The sequence below is a fragment of the Symphalangus syndactylus genome, chromosome 1 (assembly GCF_028878055.3).
Source record: "Symphalangus syndactylus isolate Jambi chromosome 1, NHGRI_mSymSyn1-v2.1_pri, whole genome shotgun sequence".
Taxonomy (NCBI): Eukaryota; Metazoa; Chordata; class Mammalia; order Primates; family Hylobatidae; genus Symphalangus; species Symphalangus syndactylus.
Genome location: NC_072423.2, coordinates 123975079 through 124000119, shown reverse-complemented (window position 1 = coordinate 124000119; position 25041 = coordinate 123975079). Strand labels below are relative to the sequence as shown.

Sequence of the window (25041 nt, the reverse complement as noted above, 5' to 3'; positions counted from 1 at the left end):
TTTTTTAGTAGAGACAGGGTTTCACCATGTTGGTCAGGCTGGTCTTGAACTCCCAACCTCAAGTGATCTGCCCACCTCAGCCTCCCAAAGTGCTGGGATTACAGGCGTGAGTCACCACGCCTGGCCCATCATAGAATTTTCTAGGAATATTGTCCTTTGAGAGGTCTAGGGTGATGACATAATTATAGAGGAAAACATAATGTCATAACAATTTAATATTTTTATTAATTTTAAATTTGTGTCATCAACCTACAGACAAAGAGGATGGGGGTTCAGTTATGATTTCTGAACAGAATGTAAATATTTTCAACCTCAACAATGTAAATATCAAAGTGAAGCTCACAGAAACCAGAAGGTAGAAGTAGGAAAAGAGATGGAGGCAAAGGTAGGGGAAAAAAGTCAAGAGACATTAGTGAAAATTCACAGAATTAAAAACAAATAGTTTAAGAACAGAATCTAAATGTATAAAAGTAACCAATGGGAAGAAAACCAATGATACAACAAAAGTCATGGTAAAAAGAAGAAAAGGAGAAAGGGGGTGGTATTAATTAGTTAAATCCTTATTAATCATAATAAGCAATAAGTAGACAATGCCTACAGTTGGTAAGTTAAGAATTAGCAATATACAGAAATATATATGAAACCAAAATAACTAATGAAAGAAAAGGAGGTTGGGCACGGTGGCACATGCCTGTAATCCCAGCACTTTGGGAGGCAGAGGCAGGCAGATCATTCAAGTTCTGGAGTTTGAGGCCAGCCTAAACCACGTAGTGAGACCTCATTGCTACAAAAAAAAACAGAAAAATTAGCTGGGTGTGGTGGTGCATGCCTGTATTCCCAGCTACTTCAGAGGCTGAGGCAGGAGAATCAGTTGAGCCCAGAAGGTGGAAGCTACAGTGAGCCAACAGAGTGAGACCATCTCAAAAAAATTAAAAAAAATGAAGAAGAAAGGAAGGAAGGGAGGGAGGGAGGGAGTGACGGGGGGCAGGGGGCGGGGAGGAGGAGGAGAGAAGGAGTGGGAGGAGTGGGGAAGGAGGGGGAGGCGGAGAAGGATAAAAGGTTACAAGTGGTTGTTACTAGGAATGGGGGAGAAGTGGGTAATGGCACTGAAGCTTTTTATTATGTCTTGCAGCATTCTCTGATTGTTCTTAAACCATCAACAGATCTGAGTATGTAGACTAAAAGGGAATATTTGGTGAAGAGATCTTCTTTCACTATGTACACTTGCTATGGACATGTTCATGCCTGCTGCCTGGCAGGCACCATTCATTAAGTAGGCCCCTGTTGCCAAGGAAACCAGCTCTTCACTGATACCAAAGATAATGCAGAGGTCTGCTGCTCACCAAGCAACCTTCCTCATGAGCTATGCCCCCACCTTCCTGAACTGTCTCTTGCCCCTGTGTGATACTGTCGTGCTGCACGAAGCTTACACTTGCTATCTCTCACTTCCCTCTTAGTCACTTGTGATGCTGGCTAAGGGAGCTAGGCCAGTCAGCAGTGACCTGTTGCCCTTGGTTTATTATAAGCAACCTGTTCACAAGAAATGAACTTCCGTTGTTTTATAAATGATATGCATCACAGAACACAGAATAATATCAAAACCACATTAGTTTTTTCATACTTGCTTCATTGACCCCAGGGGAAGAGTGGAGAGCAGGGAGAGGACTTTCTCTTTTCTTAAATACTAATTATGTTGAGGTATAAAGAACATATAGTAAGTTCACAAACCTTAAGTATACAGTTTGATGAGTTTTGGCAAATATATATGCCTGTGGAACCAACACCTCTGTCAAGATATAAATACTTACATCGGCCAAGCGCGGTGGCTCATGCCTGTAATCCTAGCACTTTGGGAGGCCAAGGCAGGCGGATCATGAGGTCAGGAGATCAAGACCATCCTGGCTCTCTACTAAAAATACAAAAAATTAGCCAGGCGTGGTGGCATGTGCCTGTAGTCCCAGCTACTCAGGAGGTTGAGGTAGGAAAATCGCTTGAATCCAGGAGGCAGAGGTTGCACTGAGCGGAGATAATAGCATCACTGCACTCCAGCCTGGGCAACAGAGCGAGACTCTGTCTCAAAAAAAAAAAAAAAAAAAAATACATCGACCCAGAAAGTTCCTTCTGTCAGTAGCACTTCATGCCCCCATGCCCCCAACCCTTGGACTCCCTGCCTTCCCATCTCCACTCCCAACCCTCACTGCTTTGATTCTATCACCATTGTTTAGATTCTTCTGCTGTTGATCTTCATAAAACCAGTATATTTCCTTTTGGGTTTATTTTCCTCAGAATAATGTTTTTAACATTTATCCATATTGTTATGTGTATCAGTCATTTCTTCCAGATTAGTACTTTATTGTATGGATAGAGCCTATTTTGTTTACCCATTTCCTGTTGACAGACATTTGGTTTGTTCCCAGTTTTGGGTTATAATGAATAAAGCTGCTATGAACATTCTTGAACGATGAACATTTTTGTGGACATATGTTTTGATTTTTTTGTGTAAATACCTAGGAGTGAAATTATTGAGGTATGGTATAGGTTTATGCTTAACTTTATAGAGTACTTAAACTTGATTCTTTTATTTAAAATTGTGATAAAATACACATAAAATGGACCGTCTTAACTGTTTTTAACTGTACAGTGCAGTGGTATTAAGCACATTCACATTGTTGCACGACCATCACCACCATCCATCTGCAGAACTATTTTTATCTTGCAAAACTAGAACTCTGAACCAGGTGCGGTGGCTCACGACTGTAATCTCAGCACTTTGAGAGGCTGAAGCAGGATGATCGCTTCAGCCCAGGAGTTTGAGACCAGCTGGGGCAATATAGTGAGACACTCTCTCTATAAAAACAAAATAAAAATAGACCAGGAGCGATGGCTCACGCCTGTAATCCCAGCACTTTGGGAGGCCACGGAGGGCAGATTGCCTGAGCTCAGGAGTTCAAGACCAGCCTGCCCAACATGGTGAAACCCCATCTGTACTAAAAATACAAAAAATTAGCTAGGCGTGGTGGCGCGTGCCTGTAGTCCCGGTTACTCTGGAGGCTGCAGCAGGAGAATCGTTTGAACCTGGGAGGCGGAGGTTGCAGTGAGCCGAGATCATGCAACTGCACTACAGCCTGGGCAACAGAGTGAGACTCTATCTCAAAAAAATAAAATAGCCAGGCGCGGTGGCTCACGCCTGTAATCCCAGCACTTTGGGAGGCCAAGGCAGGCAGATCAAGAGGTCAGGAGATTGAGACCATCCTGGCTAACACAGTGAAACCCCGTCTCTACTAAAAATACAAAAAAATTAGCTGGCAGTGGTGGTGAGCACCTGTAGTCCCAGCTACTCAGGAGGCTGAGGCAGGAGAATGGCATGAACCCGGGAGGCAGAGCTTGCAGTGAGCTGAGATCATGCCACTGCACTCCAGCCTGGGCGACAGAGCGAGACTCCGTCTCATAAATAAATAAATAAATGAAATAAAAGAAAATAAAATAAAAATAGTCAAGTGTGGTGATACATGTCTGTAGTCCCAGCTACTCAGGAAGCTGAGGTGGGAGGGTCGCTTGAGCCCAGGAGTTCAAGGCTGCAGTGAGCTTTGAGCATGCCATTGTACTCTCCCTGGGTGACAAAGCAAGGCCCTATCTAAAACAAACAAACAAATAAACAAAAAACCTCAAAACTGGAACTCGGTATCTATTAAACAGTAATCTCTCATTGAGTGGTGTTAAGAGTAAAATTTTTTTTTAACAAAAGAAAAAAGTAAAAAGTAAATTTTGAAAAAAGAATTAAAAAAAAAAAATCTCCATTACCCCCTCCCCCAGCCCCTGGCAACTACCATTCTCCTTTCTGTCTTTCTGAATTTGACTACTGTACATAACCTTATATAGGTGAAATCGAACAGTATTTGTCTTTTTGTGACTGACTTATTTCACTTAGGATAGTGCCCTCAGCTTTTAAAAGGAAAGACATTTTGATATATGCTACAACATAATATTCCATTGTATGTACGTACCAAATTTTATTAACGATTTCATCTGTCAATGAACATTTGGGTTGCTTCCACCTTTTGTCTATTGTGAATAATGCTGCCGCGAACATGTTTAAGTCCTTGCTTTCATTTTTTTGTGTATACACCCAGAAGTTGAAATGTTGGATTATATGTAATTCTATTTTTAATATGAGTGACTGCCATACTGTTTTCTATAGTGGCTGCACTGCTTTACATTCCCATTAAGAGAACATGAGTGTTCCAGTTTCACCATATCCTCACCAACACTTATTTTCTGTTTTGTTGGTGGTAGCCATCCTACTGGATGTAAACTTGATTCATTTTTCAAACCTTTTTAATATGGAATTTTCTTTTTTTTTTTTTTTTTTTTTGAGAAGGAGTCTCGCTCTTTCACCCAGGCTGGAGTGCAGTGGCGCAATCTCGGCTCACTGCAGGCTCCACCCCCTGGGGTTCACGCCATTCTCCTGCCTCAGCCTCCCGCGTAGCTGGGACTACAGGTGCCCGCCACCTCGCCCGGCTAATTTTTTGTATTGTTAGTAGAAACGGGGTTTCACCGTATTAGCCAGGATGGTCTTGATCTCCTGACCTCGTGATCCGCCCGCCTCGGCCTCCCAAAGTGCTGGGATTACAGGCGTGAGCCACCGCGCCCGGCCTAATATGGAATTTTCAAACATACACAAAAGATGAGAGATCTCCAGGTACCCACCACAAGCTTTAATAATGATTAACATTTGGTAGCAGGTGGACAAAGATATACCTTCTCTATAGCAGCTATAAGATCAGGGACAAACAGATCTATTTGGAACTGCCAACTAAGAATGGTGTTTTGTAGACTGCCTGATGAATAAGGTTAGATAACTAATGGCCAGTCTTTCAGCCTGTGCTCAAGGGATAGGATAACAATAAAGCATAGTTGGTGAACGAGCAGCAGAGAAAGGTCACAATCCATAGGCCATAAGAGAACCCTCACCATCACTTACCATTCAGACCACAAGAGAACCCTCACCATCACTTACCATTCAGACCACAAGAGAACCCTCATCATCACTTACCATTCAGACCACTTGCTTCATATTCTAACAAGTCATTTTCCTTTCATAAAAGGAAGCTGAAGCTTTTATTTGTGTTTGTGGTGCATGTGATCCATGAGAGGGGACTCAACCAGGTGCTATGTGTGAATAGTACTTAATCCGACAGTATTAGTGGGCTGGCGGGCTTTCCTGGTTACATGGGAACCCTAGAAACCCAAGCCAAGCACAAAAGCCAAGAATGAATTCTCCAGTAAGTCATCTGGTAGCCTTGACATGCTCATGCTTAAAAAAGAGCCAGTGACCCATTAATAGGAAGCTCCTGAAATGAGTCCTCTGAACATGTGCAAGTATGGTCAGCTATACCTGAGCTGAGACTTGCCTGTTTCCCTGCCAGGAAATCATGGGCTCAGAAATGGCAGGCACCATGTGTATTAACTATATTTCCTTATTTTCTGTCTTCTTGATGTTTTGGCATCAGATGCCTCTTTGACCTAAGAGACTTCCCCTCCTAGTACTAGCTAATTCCTGGAAATATCAAACCACTCCCCTGTAAGCATGCCATTTCTATGCAAACCAACCAATCCAGAGCCCATACTCTAAACCACTTCCTTTACCTGGCTCTTCCACACCAGAGGGCAATGTTCCTCTGTCCTAATCATTCCCAAGGCTAGATAACTACAAATGCTCCTTGACTTATGGTGGGGTTACATCCTAATAAACCCATCATAAGTTGAAAATATCATAAGTCAAAAGTACATTCAGGTGTGGTGGCACATGCCTGTAGTCCCAGCTACTTGGGAGGCTGAGACAGGAGGATCACTTGAGGCTGTGGTGCACTATGATCATGCCTGTGAATAGCCACTGCACCCCAGCCTGGGCAACGGAGTAAGACCTCATACCTTAAAAAAAAAAATTAAAAAACAAGCTCTCACCAGTCGAAGATGAGGCAACATAAGCAATAAGCACTAAAAAGAATAATGACTGCGAACCAAAATAAATAAAAAGATAAAAGTCCACAAGTTTGTAAATAAAAGGTTTTATTTAAAAGCCCACAAGTAAAAAAGACGAGAGAAATGCTAACTCCTAATTCTGAAAATTAGTAATTAAAGGGAAAGAAGCCTTCAACAATTTTTTTTTTTTTTTTTTCTGAGACAGAGTCTTGCTCTGTCACTCAGGCTGAAGTACAGTGGCATAATCACAGCTCACTGCGCCCTCGAACTCCTGGGCTTAAGCAATCCTCCTGCCTCAGCCTCCCAAGTGGCTTGGACTACAGGTGTGTGCCTCCACACTCGGCTGATTTTAAATTTTTTGTAGAGATGGGGTCTCACTATATTGCCCAGGCTGGTCTCCAACTCCTGGGCTCAAGCAAAACTCCCACCTCAGCCTCCCAAGTAGCCAGTGCCATAGGTGTGCACCACCATGCCCAGCTAATTTTCTTGTTTTCCATTTTGTAGAGATGGGGTCTCACCATGTTGCCCAGGCTGTTCTCCAACTCCTGAGCTCAGACAATCCTCCCGCCTCAGCCTCCCAGGTGTGAGCCACCATGCCTGGCCAACATTTTTTTAATGAAGGCCCCCTGGGGCCAGGCACTGGTTTGGGCACTGAAGATTCAGCAGTAAAGTAAAATAAATTTCCTCATTGATCTTCTCAGTGACTCCTTTGCATGCTTGCTTCACACTATTTTTCAAGGTAACCAAATAGTTGTATTTAGAAAAAGTTCCATCTTACAGAAAACTTTCAGCTAATAAATGTAGAGGGAATGGCAAAGTTAGAAGAACAACTATATTTTAAGTTCTAATGAAACAACAGACCCACACAACAATGACCAATGGATGAAAAATATCAGGTGAAACACTTACATGGAACCTGTCAATGGCAAGATTGGGCTGTAACCACCTGAAACCACTGACCAATCTCGGCATTACTAAAACAGGGCTGACCAGATAGTCTGTGATTCTGATGTAATGCAATAAGAAGTACATAGCACCACCTTTTCAGTAGCCAAAACAATTAAACCTGAATCTAATCAAGCCTTTAGAATTACCTTCACGATTGGATGAAATATGGAGAGCAGAGGAACAAATTCAACAGCACAAAAAGGAAGAAAACAGATAAATCTAGAGTGTGCCACATTCTACAAAACTGAGCTGGTTTCTTCGTCAAGACAATGGCATGGAAAAAAATGGGAAGTAGGCAAAGGGACTCCTCTGGATTGAATGAAATTTAAGGGACACAATAGCCAAGTATGATGTGTGGACCTTGTTTGGATCTAGATTTGAAGAAATCGATTGTAAAAAGTCATTTTTGAAAACAAATAGGGAAATCTGAATATGGGCTAGGCATTAGTTTTTGCCAAAGAATTATTATTAGGTGTGATAATGGTACTGTAATTATGTAAGATTGTAATTATTTATATTGTTTTTAGAGATAAAAATAAGACCTTCAGTGCTGAAGAAGGGCACAGTGGCACATGGCACAGCACAGCATCTACATCATCAGTCAAATACGAACTTTTTTTTTTTTTTTGAGACAGAGTCTCGCTCTGTCGACCAGGCTGGAGTGCAGTGGCACGATCTCGACTCACTGCAACCTCTGCCTCCCGGGCTCAGGCAATTCTCCTGCCTCAGCCTCCCGAGTAGCTGGGATTACAGGGGTGTAACACCATTCCCGTCTAATTTTTTTTGTATTTTTAGTAGAGACTGGGTTTCACCATGTTGGCCCGGCTGGTCTTGAACTCCTGACCTCAGGTAATCCACCCGCCTCAGCCTCCCAAAGTGCTGGAATTATAGGCGTGAGCCACCGTGCCCCGCCCAGTCAAATAAGAATTCAAGACAGCTGTCAGGCTAAAGTTCGGCGAGCGACGCGCAGCCAAGGAAACTTGGCTCCGGGCCGGGCCCTGGAGATGGTGCCCGGCGCCGCAGGCTGGTGTTGTCTTGTGCTCTGGCTTCCCACGGCTTCCGTATCCATGCTTATTTGTACTTTCAAGTGCTGAGTCCTGGGGACATTCGATACATCTTCACAGCCACACCTGCCAAGGACTTCGGTGGTATCTTTCACACAAGGTATAAGCAGATTCACCTTGTCCCCGCTGAACCTCCAGAGGCCTGCGGGGAACTCAGCAGGTTTCTTCATCCAGGACCAGATCGCTCTGGTGGAGAGTGGGGTCTGCTCCCTCCTCTCCAAGACTCAGGTGGTCCAAGAGCATGGCGGGCGGGCCATGATCATCTCTGACAATGCGGTTGACAACGACAGCTTCTATGAGGCGATGATCCAGGACAGTACCCAGCGCACAGCTGACATCTCCTCCCTCTTCCTTCTCCGCTGCTCCCTGGAACAGCATGGGCTGCCATGGACCATCATTTCCATCCCAGTCAATGTCACCAGTATTCCCACCTTTGAGCTGCAGCAACTGTCCTGGTCCTTCTGGTAGAAGTTTGTCCCACATTCCAGCCATAAGTGACTCTGAGGTGGGAAGGGGAAACCCAGGAATTCTGCTATTTGGAATTTGGGAATAGCATTTGGGGACAAGTGGAGCCAGGTAGAGGAAAAGGATTTGGGCGTTGCTAGGCTGAAAGAGGGAAACCACACCACTGGCCTTCCCTTCCCCAGGGCCTCCAAGGGTGTCTCAGAAGGGGCAAGAGACAGGCCCCAGGGCTTCTGGATAGAACCTGAAACAAAAGGCACTGAAGGTAGGTGGCCTGAGAGCCATCTGTGACCTGTCACATCTCACCTGGCTCCAGCCTCCCCTACCCAGGGTCTCTGCACAGTGACCTTCACAGCAGTTGTTGGAGTGGTTTAAAGAGCTGGTGTTTGGGGACTCAATAAACCCTATTGCCTTTTTAGCAATAAAAAAAAAAAAGAAAAGGCAATAAAAGGCATAATATAGGCTTTAGAAATTTATATTTATAATGGGTTGATGTACAATAAAGATACATTATTTATTTATTTATTTTTGAGATGGAGTCTCGCTCTGTTGCCCAGGCTGGAGTACAGTGGCGCAATCTCGGCTCACTGCAAGCTCCGCCTCCGGGATTCACGCCATTCTCCTGCCTCAGCCTCTCCGAGTAGCTGGGACTACAGGCGCCCGACACCACACCCGGCTAATTTTTTTGTATTTTTTAGTAGAGACGGGGTTTCACCGTGGTCTCGATCTCCTGACCTCATGATCTGCCCGCCTCGGCCTCCCAAAGTGCTGGGATTACAAGCGTGAGTCACCGTGCCCGGCCTGATACATTAGTTATTAAACAAGGTATAAAAATATTCAATTCAAGGATATGGAAAAATAATCTAATGAAAAAATAACAAAATAAGAAGAATTAATTTTAAAAAGCAGAAGTCAATGAAATAGAAAATAATAATACTGATATATAGGCTGGGTGTGGTGGCTCATGCCTGTAATCCCAGCAATTTGGGAGGCCAAGGCAGAAGAACTGCTTGAGCCTAGGAGTTGGAGAACAGCCTGGGCAATATAGGAAGACCCCATCTCTACAAAAAATTTAAAATCAGCCAGACATGGTGGTGTGCGCCTGTAGACCCAGCTGCAGGGGAGGATTGCTTGAGCCCAGGATCCTGAAGCTGCAGTATGCCGTGTTTGCACCACTGCACTCCAGCCTGGGTGATAGAGGGAGACCCTGTCAGGAAGGAAAGAAGAGAGGAAGGAAGGAAGTAATAATAATAATATATAAATGCAGGAACAAATTCTTTTAAAAAGACAAAAATAATCTCTGGTGAGCCTAATTAAGAAAAAGAGAAAGCCCATGAGAGAGAGAGAGCATAACCTGAGATACAGAGAAAACAAAAATGCTAAAAATAACTCAATAAATTTGAAAACCTTAATGAAAAACTCCCTAGGAAAATTTGTTAAAATTGAAATTAATTCAATATGTGTAAGATAGAAGAAATGGAAAAATTGTCAAAGAACTACCTAAAGTGAAGCTGGGGGCGGTGGCTGACACCTGTAATCCCAGCACTTTGGGAGGTTGGGGGCGAGAGGATCATTTCAGCTCACGAGTTCAAGACCAGCCTGGGCAACATGGCAAAAATCCCATCTCCACCAAAAAAAAATATTAAAATTAGCCAGGTGTGGTAGAGTGTGCCTGTAGTTCCAGCTACTTAGGAGGCTGTGGTGGGAGGATCACTTGAACCTGGAGGTCAAGACTGCAGTGAGTTGTTATTATCCCACTGCACAGCCTGGGTGACAGAGCGAGACCCTGTCTCAAAAAAACCAAACCAAAATAAACCGAAAAAAAAAAAAACTAAAGTGATAACATTCTCATTCTTTCTTAAAAAATGAATTATTGGCCGGGCGCGGTGGCTCACGACTGTAATCCCAGCACTTTGGGAGGCTGAGGCAGGCGGATCACAAGGTCAGGAGATCAAGACCATCCTGGATAACACGGTGAAACCCCGTCTCTACTAAAAATACAAAAAATTAGCCAGGCATGGTGGCAGACACCTGTAGTCCCAGCTACTCGGGAAGCTGAGGCAAGAGAATGGCGTGAACCTGGGAGGCGGAGCTTGCAGTGAGCCGAGATCATGCTACTGCACTCCAGCCTGGGTGACAGAGCAAGACTCCGTCTCAAAAAAAAAAAAAAAAATTATTTTACTGATGTATAATAGGTATACATAGATTTGGAGTACATGTGACGTTCAAATTGGTGTACTCGGGATATCCATCACCTTAAATATTTGTCTTTTCTTTACACTAGAAACATCCAAGCTATTCTCTTCTAGCTACTTTGAAATGTACAAGATTACTGTAAACTATCAAACACTAGGTCATATTCCTTCTATAAAACCATATATTTGTATCAGTTGATCAACTTCTCTTCCTCCTCTCCTCCTGATACCTTTCCTGGCCTCTGGTAACCATAAATCTACTCTCTATCTTCATGAGATCCAATTTTTTAGTTTCCACATATGAGTAAGAGCGTGTGATATTTGTCTTTCTGTGCTTGACTTATTTCATTTAGCATGATGATCTTTAATTCCATGTTGCTACAAATGACAGGATTTCATTTTTTATGGCTGAATAATATTCTATTTTGTGTATGTACCACATACATATTTTCTTTTTCCTTTTTTTTTTTTTTTTTGAGATGGAGTCTTGCTCTGTTGCCCAGGCTGGAGTGCAGTGGTGCCATCTCGGCTCACTGCAAGCTCTGCCTCCTGGGTTCACGCCATTCTCCTGCCTCAGCCTCCCGAGTGGCTGGGACTACAGGTACCCGCCACAATGCCCGGCTCGTTTTTTTTTTGTTTTGTTTTTGTATTTTGTATTTTTAGTAGAGACGGGGTTTCACCGTGTTAGCCAGGATGGTCTCGATCTCCTGACCTTGTGATCTGCCTGCCTTGGCCTCCCAAAGTGCTGGGATTACAGGCGTGAGCCACTGTGCGTGGCCCACATCCACATTTTCTTTACCTATTCATCCATTGATGAGCACTTTGATTCCGTATTTAAGCTATTGTGAGTAGTGCTGCAACAAACATGAGAGTGCAGATACCTCTTTGGTATACTGACTTTCTTTCTTTTGGATATATGCTCAGTACTGGAATTGCTGGATCATATGGTAGTTCTAGTTTTAGTTTTTTGAAGAAACTCCATACTGTTCTCCATAGTGACTGTACTAACTTACATTCCCACCAACAGTGTACAAGCGTTCCCCTTTCTCCACATCCTCACCAGCATCTGTTATTGCCTGTTGTTTTGACAAAAGCCATTTTAACTGGGGTAAGCTGACATCTCATTGTAGTTTTGATTTGCATTTATCTAATGATTAGTGATGCTGAGCACTTCTTCATGTACCTGTTGGCCATTTGTATGTCTTCTTTTGAGAATTGTCTATTCAGATCTTTTGTCCATTTTTAAATCAGATTTTTTTTTTCTATTTGTTTGAGCTCCTTGTATATTCTGGTCACTAATTCCTTGTTAGATGGGTAGTTTGCAAATATTTTCTCCTATTCTGTGGGTTATCTCTTTAGTTTGTTGATTGTTTCCTTGATGTGCCGCTTCTTAGCTTGATGTAAGCTCACTTGTCTACTTTTGCTTTGGTTGCCTGTGCTGTTGAGGTCTTACACAAAAAAATATTTGCCCAGACCACTGTCCGGAAGAAGAAACTGCCTCCAGTTTCTTCTAATAGTTTCACATTAGACTTGGGTCTTTTTTTTTTTTCTTTTTTTTTAAGACGAAATCTTGCCCTGTTGCCCAGGCTGGAGTCCAGTGGTGCGATCTCGGCTCACTGCAACCACGGCCTGTGGGTTCACACCATTCTCCTGCCTCAGCCTCCCGAGTAGCTGGGACTACAGGTGTACGCCATCATGCCTGGATAATTTTTTGTTTTTTCAGTAGAGATGGGGTTTCACCATGCTGGCCGGGCTGGTCTCGAACTCCTGACATCATGATCTGCCCGCCTCAGCATCCCAAAGTGCTGGGATTACAGGTGTGAGCCACCGCGCCCAGCCCAGACTTACGTCTTTAATCAATTTTGATGTGATTTTTTTTTTTGGTATGGTGAGAGATAGTTTCCTTCTTCTGCATATAATTGTCCAGTTTTCCTAGTGACACTTATTGAAGAGACTGTCTTTCTCCCATTGTATATTCTTGGTACCTTTGTCAAACATAAGTTGGCTGGGTGGATTTACATGAGTTCTCTATTCTGTTCCATTGGTCTATGTCCCTTATTTTTATGCCAGTACCATGCTAATTTAGTTACTACAGCTTTGCAGTAAATTTTGAAGTCAGGTAGTGAAATGCCTTCAGTTTTATTCTTTTTGCTCAGGATTGTTTTGTCTATTAGGGGTCCTTTCTAGTTCCACATAAATTTTAGGATTTTTTTTCTATTTCTGTGAAGAATGTCATTGGTATTTTCATAGGTTTTGCATTAAATTGGTAAATTGCATTGAGTAGAATTGCCATTTTATTTGAGACGGGGTCTTCATTCCGTCACCCAGTCTAGAATGCAATGGTGTGATCATGGCTCACTGTATGATCATGGTTCACTGTAGCCTTGACCTTAACTGGGCTCAAGTGATCCTCCCACTTCAGCCCCTCAAGTGGCTGGGACTGCATGTGCATACCACCACACCTAATTTTTTAAAAATTTTTTACAGAGACAGGGTCTCACTATGTTGCCCAGGCTGCTAGTGACCCTCCCACTTTGGCTTCCCAGTGTGCTGGGATTACAGGTGCGAGCCATCACATTCAGCTATCATTTTAACAATAGTAATTCTTCCAGTCCATGAACATGGAATCTCTTTTGTGTGTGTGTGTCCTCCTCAACTTCTTTTATGCTTTATAGTTGTCCTTCTATAGATCTTTCACTTCTTTGGTTAAAATGATCCCAGGTATCTGCAGCTATTGTAAATGGGATTGCATTTTTTTTTCCAAATTTTTCTCTTTTGGTGTATATAAATGTTACTGTTTTTTGTATCTTGCAATTTTACTAAATTCATTTATCAGTTTTTTTTTTTTTTGGTGAGGTCTTTAGGTTTTTCTAAATATAAGATCATGTCATCTGTGAACAAGTCTAATTTGACTTCTTCCTTTTCCATTTTTTTCTTTTTTTTTTGAGATGGAGTCTCACTCTGTCACCCAGGCTGGAGTGCAGTGGTGCCATCTCGGTTTACTGCAACCTCTGCCTCCTGGATTCAAGTGATTCTCCTGACTCAGCCTCAGGAGTAGCTGGGATTACAGGTGCCCGCCACCATGCCTGGCTAACTTTTGTATTTTTAGTAGAGATGAGGTTTCACCATGATGGCCAGGCTGGTCTTGAACTCCCAACTTTAGGTGACCCACCTGCCTCGGCCTCCCAAAGTGCTGGTGTTACATGTGTGAGCCACTGTGCCCAGCCTTTCCTTTTCAATTTTGATGCCCTTTTTAAATTTTTCTTGTGTAATTGCTCTGGCCAGTCCCATTCCTTTAGAGAAGGGTCTTGCTCTGTCACCCAGGCTGGTCTCGAACTCCTGGGCTTAAGTGATCCTCTTACCTCAGCCTCCTGAGTGGCTGGGATTACAGGCATGCACCACTGTGCCCAGCTAGTTCCATTCTTTTCAGATAAATTTTTTCAAATCCTCTAGAAACAGGTAATATTTGTGCTTTTTAAACAGTTCAGAATACACACAAAATATAAAATGTTTCTAATATTTATTATATATCTAACATACTGATAATCTAAAAGAATCCTAGATTCCTAAAGGATTTCTGTATAAGCACTGAGAGATGACCTGTCTTAGCCATTGCTAGTCAGAACCAAAGAAAATACCATGAAGATTCTGAGGTCTTCCACCAAAAAAAGTTTCTTAAAAGAAATGGAGGCATGAAGGCAGTCAGGTAATGACGGCAATGACAGAATGAGAAAAGTACTGCAACAGTAACTGCTTTTTCTTCCTGGTTCTGCTACATAATTCAAGATAACTTTAACCACCTCTCTGGGGCCCAATTTCTTTACATTGCAAAGAAGTTGGAATAAATTCTTTCTATGGACCCTTTAATACTCAGTTCCACAAATTCTGACTCAGAGGGTTCAGTGAGAACTCCAATAATTGGGAGGCAATAAACTCTTTGGATAGCTTTGAGTAAGACGACTTTTGGTGTGCCTGTCAGTTCATATCCTCCTATAAAGTCTCCAACCTCAACCCATCCCAACCACAGGCCTGGGGGCCTGTAGCTATATATTATGGATCCTTTTAGGAAAAAGTATCTTGCTAGTCACAACTATGTTCTCCCTTGAAGAAAAATGAGCAGGTGAAGCTACTGTTCAGAGAGCATGAAGCAGATGTGCAAAGGGATCACAGACAACCATCAGGGCAGGAAATACATCTTGCTTTACTGCTGAATCTCCAGTGCCTAGATCAGTGCCTGGCCCTAGCAGGCTTTCATCAAATAATTATTGAAGGACCACTGAATTTCATTCCCTCATGTGGCTTCCATGAGATACTTCTGTATTTCTCTAATCATTCCATTATTCCTCCCCTTTAAGCTAGTGCAAGTTCCTTTCTTACAACCAGAAAGCCCTTTTAAATACATTATGGTATTCTCCCCTTCATAGCCACCACTTACTTCACTACAGGTATATGTCAGGCCTCAGGAAAGACAACACCAAAGACTGGATCACATCCCCACTCAGGAATACAGAATTGGCACATGAGATTAGGTCGGTTGGTCAGCAGCACTAAAGGTGGTGATAGACACCAATGCAGGGCATAAAGGCTGGCCAGCAGGTGAAGTGATAAGAAAGCAGACACAGAGAGGAGACAATGGTGGTTCTGAGACATCCCTATATTTTCCTGCTATAGACTGAATGTGTCTCCCACACCCCCATTCATATGTTGAAATTCTAACATCCAACGGTATTTCGAGGTGGGGCCTTTGGCAGGCAACTAGTTCATAAATTTGGAGCCCTCATGATGGGATTAGCGCTCTTGATTGTGATGGTTTCACACATTTATGTCAAAACCAATCAAATTTTATACTTTAAATATGTGCAGCTTCTTGTACTTCAATTGTACATGAAAGTTGTAAAAAATGTGGGGAGTTCAGTTATTAACTGATTTCAGTTAGAACAACCAATAATGTACCAATAATGGTACAACATTTAAGGAGGTCCCTTATGACTGTGCTATTTTGGACTTAATATCAGTACTTACTGATTTATTCCACTGCTTTCCCAACTCCTTTCACCCTCTGCTCCCATAAAAGTGAACAATTATGAATGTCATAACCACATTGGTAAACTCGGGCCGGGCATGGTGGCTCATGCCTGTAATCCCAGCACTTTGGGAGGCCAAGGCGGGTGGATCACTTGAGATCAGGAGTTCAAGACCAGCCTGGCCAACATGGTGAAACTCCATCTCTACTAAAAATACAAAAAATCAGTCGGGCGTGGTGGTGCGCGTCTGTAGTCCCAGCTACTTGGGAGGCTGAAGTGGAAGAACTGCTAGAACCCAGGAGGCGGAGGTTTCAGTGAGTCGAGATCTCGCCACTGAACTCCAGCCTGGGTGACAGAGCAAGACTCAAAAAAAAAACAAACAAAAATTGGTAAACTCTAATTTAGAATTAGTAGAACTAGGATGCAAGATCTTACACGTTCCTCAAATTTGTCAAGGTTTTGCATTTTAATTTCTAAATCCCTTCCAGGAGTTAAACATCAGTATAAATTGGGGTAACTGATTTAACATAAACCAGTGTTATAGCTTATGTCAAAACTATCTACTTAGATTACAATCTCTTTTAAGGACAAGGCCACATCATTAATTTTGATTCCCAAGTTTACAAGCACCATGTCTAGTACAGAGGAGAGGGAGAAGGAACAGGGAAAGGCACAAAGGATATGAGGTAAGATAGGGTAGGAAGAAAAAAGGTATGTGTGCAGAGTATGTGTGGGTGCAGATTATGCAGGGTCTTGTAGGCCATGATAGACATTGGACTTTAGTCTGATTGTGATATAAAGCCATTGGTGATTTTGAGCAGACAAGTGGTATGGTCTGATTTATATGTATATACACACATACACACACATTTTGTTTTGCCTGAGACGGAGTCTTGCTCTGTCACCCAGGCTGGAGTGCAGTAGCATGATCTCAGCTCACTGCAACCTCCGCCTCCTGGGTTGGAGCGATTCTCCTGTCTCAGCCTCCTGAGTAGCTGGGATTACAGGCATGCACCACCACACCTGGCTAATTTTTGTATTTTTAGTAGAGATGGGGTTTCACCATATTGGCCAGGTTGGCCTCGAACTCCTGACCTTAGGTGTTGCACCTGCTTCGGCCTCCCAAAGTGCTGGGATTACAGGCGTGAGCCACCATGCCTGGCCTAATCTATATTTTAAATTAAGGATCACTCTGAATGCTATGTAGAGAATAAACTATATGAGGAAAATATAAAAGCAGGGTATATACCAAAGAGTATGCCAAGAATGGGTGCACATGTTCACTGAAAGACAGATGTGATCATTTTCATAGTAACTTTATTCATAATGACCACAAGCTAGAAACAACCTAAATTTCTATCAACAGTAGAATGGGTAAGTTGTGATGTAGTCACACAATGGAATACTACACAGAAGTAAAACATGAACTGCTACTACATATAACATGGATTACTCTCACAGATACAATGTTGAACAAGACATGGAAGAGTGCATATAATTATTTCACTTACATAAAGTTTTAAAACAGGTAAAACTAATCCATGGTGATAAAAGGGGTTGATGCGGGGGGTGGGGGGGGCCTGGGGAACATAAGGACACCTACTGAAGTGCTAGAAATATTCTACATTTTGACCTGGGTGGTGCATTCAAGGGCATATATAAAAACCTACTGAGGTGTACACTTAATATCGGTACACTTTTAAATTTTACCTCAATAACAAGTTGAAAATATATTGGAAGAAAGCATATAAATGAAGATGTTAATCAGTGGTGTTGTCTTCCAAATATTTCTAGTTTTTCTCCCAGGTATATGTAAGGATCACACTCCTCCTAGAACTTTAATGTGGCTATGTGATTTGCTTTGGCCAATGAAAGTCCTTTAAGAGTCCTTAAGTGATTTGCCATACTCTCTTTTTTCATTTCCCAAAGTTAGCAGCCACACTCCTGACGGTATCTGCTTTGTCAGCCTGAGACCCAGAATGAAGGCAACTTAGAGCACAGATTGGTGAACTTTTTCTGTAAAGGGCCACAGAATAAATACTTTAGGTTTTGTGAGATGTACACACTCTGTAGCAACTACTCAGCTCTGCCATTGTAGAACCAAAGTAGCCACAGATAATAAATAAATGGACAAGGCTATATTCCAGTAAAACTTTATTTAGATAAATAAGGAACTAGACAGATTTTGCCCATGGGCCATAGTTTGATCATGGCCAACCTATGATCTAAACCAAAGTCCCTAGGCAAGTTGCAATAGAAAAGTTGTGTGAGACAGTGAGATTTTGCCTTTGTTATCCAATGGCAAGCTAGCCCATGCTGACACAGAAATTGGTCCCTTGTTTTTTAAAATGCTAAAATACTGAACGCTGGCTTAATGGTTAGCTGGCAGGCATTCAGGAAATTGCTATCAGAAGATGGAAGAAATAACTTACACAAGGGTAATTTATATTATGGAAAGGTGAAACTCCCCCTTGAGATAACCTGAAAGGCAGATCATCTACCCTTTACTAAAGAAAAAGACAGAAAAACAAAATATTTTGTAGTTGCTGTTGACTGCACTTGACAAAATGTACAGAAAAGAGATGAACTCAGAAAAGACTGGTCAGTTTGCAGGCAGAAATGAAAAGGAAGAGAATTCACAAATTTAAGTACTTACTGGGTAGGACGAGGCAACATTTTAATATCAAAAAGAAAGATAAAAATGGGAAACCCTTTTAAAAATAAATAAGTAAAAACAGAAATCCTTTAGCCAAAAGGTTGATTAAAAGCCAGTTTTGCCACTGGGTGCAGAGGCTCACACGTATAACACCAACATTTTGGGAGCCCAAGGCGAGCGGACGGCTTCAGTCCAGGAGTTCGAGACTAGCCTGGGCAATATAGCAAGACCCTGTCTCCACATAAAAATACAAAAATTAGCTGGGTGTACTTGTGTGTACCTGTAGTCCCAGCTACCTGGGAGGCTGCAGTGAGAGAATTGCTTGAGCCAGGAAGGCAGAGATTGCATTGAGCTGAGATTGCGCCTCTGCACTCCAGCCTGGGTGACAAAGTGAGATCCTGCCTCAAAAAAAAAAAAAAAAAAAAAAGCCAGTTTTGCAGCAAGGACCAAATCACTGGATGACTATGACACCTACTGTTAAGATCTCTCTGAATGACTTAATATGCCTCAGACTAAAACTCCAACTAAGATTATACTAGTTAATCCCTTAAATTGGTCAAAATGGCTTAAGGAAGTAGACTAAGGGTGTGGCTTTCCCACCTAAGCCTGAAAAGCCTCAGTTACCCAGAAATTAAGTTCAGAGAGGCATGAGAACAAGAAGGCAAAGGAATACAGCAAACTTTAGAAGTATACATTAACTAGATGTCACTTTTGGGTCATCTCCCTTTTGGGTGATAAGGACATTCTGCAGGTATAAAAACAAGTGAACTGAATATATAGTGACCAGAAGGGCTGAGTCAGTCTTCCATTTTGTTAAATTTACTTACTTTTAAATCCCAGAAGAGCCAAAAATCATCTGTAAAGGAAAGTAGCAAGTAAATAGCATGCCATTTTCTCCTAGTGTTGATGCCTACAAAAGGAAAAATGATTATTAACTCTTAGGCAGCATTATCTTTTTCCAATACTAAATGTAACATTTTAATCACTTAAGTATTGTTTTAGTTCACTAAATAGTTGTCTAATCTTTTCCCTCTATACGTAGGTTCCTTTGGAAATTAAAAAATATATGACACTTACTGTTCACAAAGGGCAGAAAAAGAAAATAAGATTCTATACATGGATATGCAAACTTAGTATTACATAGTGGATTTGGTGTGTATATCTGGTTTTGAATCCTGAGTTTACTACTCACTGTGTTTACCAGGGAAAACCGCAATTTGTTTAACAGTCACATAATACATATTTGAGTCACATGCTAAGCACTACACTAAATTCTGGGAATACAACAATGAGGTCCCTAGTTACAAAGAACTTATCTTCATTTTTCAATTAGTAATATGTGGATAAAAGTTACCCAATGGACAGTCTAAGGCAGAATGACTGTGAAGGTCAAATAAGACTGTGAAAGAGCTTCAAAAATTGTAAAACACTACACAAATATTCGTTTGTCCAAACGTTTATTGAAATGCCAGGCATTGTGCTAAGCACTAGAGATATAACAGTGAACAAGGCTTATATGGTCCCTGCCCTTACAAAGCTTACAGTCTAGCAGTGATCAATAAGCAGGAACAATAAAGTGTGCCAAGTGTATGTTTGGGAAAGAACAGGGTGTATAGGGAATGGATATTAAGGGCACCTAATCTAGAGGGCATCAATGAAGGAAGTTTCCTAGATGAAGTGGCATAGTGAGACCTTAAAGATGAAGATAAATTTGTATTGTACTCTAAGAACAATGGTGAAAGCAGTGCAGTGATATGATCAGTAAGTCTTCCGGAGCAATTTGGTTGTAGTGTATAAATGAATAAAAATAAAAAACAGGGAGACTAATAAGGAGGCTGTTGCTATAATTTAGGTAGGTTGATGGCCTAAATTAAAATGGTAGCATTGGAGAATTGGGAAAAAGGACAAATGAATGGTTGGTAGTGGTAATGCCATTTAGTGAAAGAGGAAACATGAGAGGAAGAGCAGGATTTGGGGGCAAGATCAATGACATGTAGTGCCTGAGACAGCAAAGAGGATTTGTCAGCAATTAGATATATCAATTAGGGAAGGTCTAGAAAGGAGATATGAATCTGACAGTCATTTGCATACAAATGGTAAGGAAACCATGGAAGGAAATGAGATCAACTAGCGAGATGACACAGAACAAGGCAGTATAAAACAAATTTTTAAAAAAATATGAAGAACAGATATTGAAGGGAAGAGGTGCCTGCAGACTAAGAAAGCACACCTGGAGATGGTATCTCCTCAAAGCTAAAGTAATCAAGTGTTTCAAGGAGGGTAAGACAATTAACAAGGACTTAGCATAGTAGTAGAGCAATTTGAGTGGCAATACGGGACACTGGGAATACAAATTTGTCAAGAAAACTAGTAGGAATGAGCTATAGGGCAGTAACCAGTAAGGACATAAGAGTTTTTTTTGTTTTTAAGGTACTTATTTTAACTATATTCACTGCTACAACAGGACCAGTAACAACTATATTTATTTTTAAAAAAAAAGACTGCCATGCAGTTACAGAATTACTTAATACAGAAAACAGTAAAATACACTTTTTTTCTTTTTAACAAACAAGACTAGCTTATAGCAAATTCTCTATAGCTAAGGGCCAATTTAAAATCCTTGGCTTATATCTCCCCCTCACTCAATGACTACATGATGCAAACTAATTTTATTAACACCTGAAGCAAAACATACTGGAATTTCACAAAATGTACAAGATTTCAATATTTAAGGAACTGGGGTTAGAAACAAGAGTGGCTTTCAGGTCTTCCAATCTTTCTCTCAAGTAATAAAGCTCTGCCGTGAATATTCAAAGCTATTGGGAAATTATCGGTAGATTTTTCTTTTTTTTTTTCGGTTTTCCACTATGTTGTTTTTCTAGATATGTAAGCTTACTCTATTAACCAAAATCTCAGCTTGACCATTCTTGATAAGTACCTAATTGACATATAACTTTTTTTCTGCCTTAAATATGTATAACAGGACAGAGCCCTTAAATCTGATTCAATTATTAATTCCTGATTTACAAGTGCTATTGTGAGCTAACAGAACTTATCAATGCCTTTATTGCACTTTACCAGCCAAATTTAGAAGGTTGGAATTAATCTCTCCTATCTAGTATTCTGTCAGTTTGCCCAGCTTGCACTTTTAATTTTGCCTCTAATGGTAATCTGCCCTATCCCTTGAAATAAAATAATCTACATTTTGGGAGGGCTAATTCTTCATTGTGCCAGGCTGTCCCATGCACTGCAGGGGATGAATGTCTTTAGGCTTAAATGCCAACAGAAGCCCCTAGTAAATATGACAACCAAAAAAGTGCCCCTACACATTTCTCAGCATCCTCTGGAAGGACAGGTTACTGCCCCTAGTTGAAAGCCACTGGCACAACTTTGGTTTTTAGGCTCTTGTGCCATTTATTTTAATTACCCAGACATCAATTCCATCTAAATTCTCAGTTATAGCCTGGTTCCTTGAATTTGCTGGATTAGTAACCACAGATTAAGGTGTTTCAATAGTTAAGACAGGACTTTGGAACAAGAGTTTTAAAACTGTATAATACTTAAGAGGATCTATGAACATAAGTTGGGTCCTGTTTATAATTAGTTTTACATAGTGAACATTAAGATTGCCTTTTCATGGTTAACAGAAGTTTGGAAATTACTGTTTTGGCACAAAGCAGATTATCTTAATAGAAATACAGAATTACTGCAATCTGTGAATAAGATTGCTTTTAAATATTTCTACTTGTGTGCTATCTTAAATATAGAATGTGTACGACAGTTTCAAATTTTAGAATAAATCCATTTCTAGCATCTAACAAAATCTGATACTGTATCATTTTAAAACAAAGTGTTTACTTTAGGCAGGATTTTTTAAAATAAAGCAGCAACACCCACACAGATAAGACAAAAAAGCTAAAATATCTCACACCTCCTAATCCTGGAGTGCAATCTTTTTTCCTCATCCTTTTTGATAGGGCCAAACTTGTGTCTACAGTAAAAAAAAAAGAATTACTAACTGGCAACCATTAAGATTCTATACTTACCATAGTCCTTTTAATAGGCAAGCTGATAAAATAGCCCCCAGTTATAAAAAAAAAAAAATCCAACCCCCAATAATTAGTCTTATCTCCAAATTGCAGGAAGTCTCCTATATCAGAAACTTAAAAATGATTCTAATGACTTCCTCTATCAGTAATGTGGTATCACTGAGGTGGGTGATGGGGAGGGAAAAGGGAAGAAATCTGTCAATATTACCTTGGGACTCAGAAATGTTTAAAATAAAGTCTCAAACATTTTGATAGTTAGACAAAACACCTCCACTGTTACGTATGGTCTTCCTTTTCGGAAACTTATGAACCTGCTATGTGAGCTTCTGCAAATTGGTTCAAAAGCACATTTAAGGAGTTGATAATTTAAGACTATATGAATCAGAATTTTAACACTCCATTAAAATAAGAGCTGAAATTTTTGGCATGTATCTTCAGAACACCTAAAAAACAGACTGCAAATTCAACTCACATTAATACTAAATCTCTTTAAAATTAACTATATCAGAAAAGACAATGACTTTGTCACTAAACTAAGTTTTAAAAAAGGTGGCATTCTCATGTTTCAGTCCCATGCTGCCATTTGAGATGAAAAAAAAGGCAACTGTCAGAATTTTAATTGTGATCAGTTTGGACGGCTGGTACTTGGTACTTTCTCATAATCCAAATTAGTAAACTTGAAAACTCAAACCAATTTTTGCTTTTAGAATTAAATTCTTGTTGAGTTTTTCAATCTTGTACTACAAAGCCTTATGGATTAGATTCATTTCTTTCTCTCACAAGATCATCCCAACCGGGCTCCATTTCAGTTGTGGCAACCCGAAATAGGGCTTGGAGATGCTCATCTGTCAATGGCTGACTCAAAGTGTGTTGGTTTCGAGTCAAATATGAAAAAGCCTTTTCACAGATTTGGTTACTATCAAACAAGGATGCCACCTTACAGGCAACCCCTTTGATAATTGGGTAGGATTCAGCAGACAATCCAGCATAAAACTGCCCCAAGTCTTTGATTCTGTATTCATTCCAAAGATTAGTGTTTGCCTGAAGTTTTGTTAGCTCCACCCTCACTGAAATAGGTGCATATTCAGGTTTAAAGTTAAATGGATTTGAAAAAAGTTCTAAGTCCTTTTTAATGAACCTGAGGTCCTTAAAATGTCTCTCAAATTCTTTTTGGAGACGACAGATCACCATTTGATACCTATCAGGATCAAATATTTTTTGATCTTCCTTATTTTGCTGTTTTAGCTCATCAACAACTTCTCTGAGGGCAGGAAAGTCTGTTAGATTTTTTTCCTCAATATGTCTTTGAAATAAATTCAGCTTAACTTCGAAAGTACAAATATGGTCAAACGCAGCAGCAGCAAAGACTTTACTAACTCGTAATTCTTCACTGAGTTCTCGAAGGTGTTCCATAATGTCCACCAAGAAGCCAAAGTCACACAGCCATTGTTTGTCTGAGAAGTGGACTGTTGTTGCCCCTACTGAAACCAAGAACGCTTCCATTTCTTTTCTTAGAGAGAATATTAGTTTTAAAGTTTTCCCTCTCCTAAGCCAATTGTTCAGACATCGTCCATTAACCCTTTCGCCATGCTCTGATTCAGATTCAGTTAGTAAAGTCTGAAATTCAGGTCGCCTAACGCCTCTGGTCTTAATCAAAACTATCCATTCGGATATAGTATTTATGATCTGATTAACATCTACATCATAGGAGCTCAACAGTTCCAAGTGAAGAAATCCTGAATAATGAATGACATTCCAACAGTTGGGGCTTACGGCCTTTTCTCTCATGTATGAGACGAGTCCTGAGTTCTCACCAATCATCCTCAAAGTATGGGTCGTGGTCAGTCCAACCATTCTCTGCAAGCTAAGCCCTGCTGTCTGCAGGGCCTCTAGGATTGCCGACATGAGCGCACCAACACTGAAATGATGAGTCAGGTTGATTATGGTCAGAAGATCTTCTTGCACCTCCAACTCAGGGCCTACACCGCGGATAAAGACCAGGAGGTAGTTCTCATAGGCCACAAAAGCCTGGTCGTCCAAAGCAAGAGAATAGGCTTTAAAGTCCCTGGCTCGGCTATAAAGCTGGTTGCGTAGATTCCTGTCAATGCTCAGGATCCTCTGCCTTGTGATCTCTGGAGATAAGTCAACGCCTTGCAGGACGCTTACATGCTCGGGCAGTACTTCTCTCAGCAATACCTCCATGCACTGGTATACAAAGTCCCCCTCACCCCAGCCGCGACCCTTCAAGGCCAAGAGGCGGCAGAGCCCGAGGCCTGCACGAGCAGCTCTCTCTTCAGGAGTGAAGGAGGCCACGGGCAAGTCGCCCTGACGCAGACGCTCCACCAGGGCCGCGCGCTCGCCGTCCGCCACATACCGCTCGTAGTATTCGTGCTCAGCCTCGTAGTGGCGCCTGACGTCGCGTTCGCGGGTAGCTACGATGAGGCGACGACAGACCAGGCACAGGGCCCCATCGCCCTCCGGAGGCTCCACCACCAAATAACGCTGGGTCCACTCCGGCCGGAAAACTAGAGCCTCGTCGACTTCCATCTTGCTTCTTTTGGGCGTCATCCACATTCTGCGGGAGGCCACAAGAGCAGGGCCAACGTTAGAAAGGCCGCAAGGAGAGAGGAGGAGCCTGAGAAGCGCCAAGCACCTCCTCCG

At 41.5% G+C, this 25041-nt stretch overlaps 1 protein-coding gene and 1 pseudogene across 6 annotated transcripts; one reads left to right on the top strand and one right to left on the bottom strand.

Moving 5' to 3' along the window:
* Positions 1 to 208: 208 nt before the first annotated feature.
* Positions 209 to 25041, bottom strand: EPM2AIP1 (EPM2A interacting protein 1). Of its 6 annotated transcripts, none has more exons than XM_063612294.1 (3): positions 22263 to 24954; positions 19159 to 19241; positions 209 to 2070 (listed from the first exon to the last, which is right to left on the bottom strand). In XM_063612294.1, exon 1 carries the CDS (start codon positions 24952 to 24954, stop codon positions 23131 to 23133), a length of 1824 nt encoding a protein of 607 aa, XP_063468364.1. In that variant the 3' UTR covers positions 209 to 2070; positions 19159 to 19241; positions 22263 to 23130. The 6 variants fall into 6 exon arrangements, with proteins under 6 accessions (XP_063468364.1, XP_063468342.1, XP_063468356.1 ...); XM_063612272.1 differs by lacking the exon at positions 209 to 2070 and adding an exon at positions 16976 to 17691 and having other exon boundaries at positions 22263 to 25041; XM_063612286.1 differs by lacking the exon at positions 209 to 2070 and adding an exon at positions 16976 to 17691 and having other exon boundaries at positions 19159 to 19187; positions 22263 to 25018.
* LOC129484831 (protease-associated domain-containing protein 1-like) lies at positions 7935 to 8462 on the top strand (annotated as a pseudogene).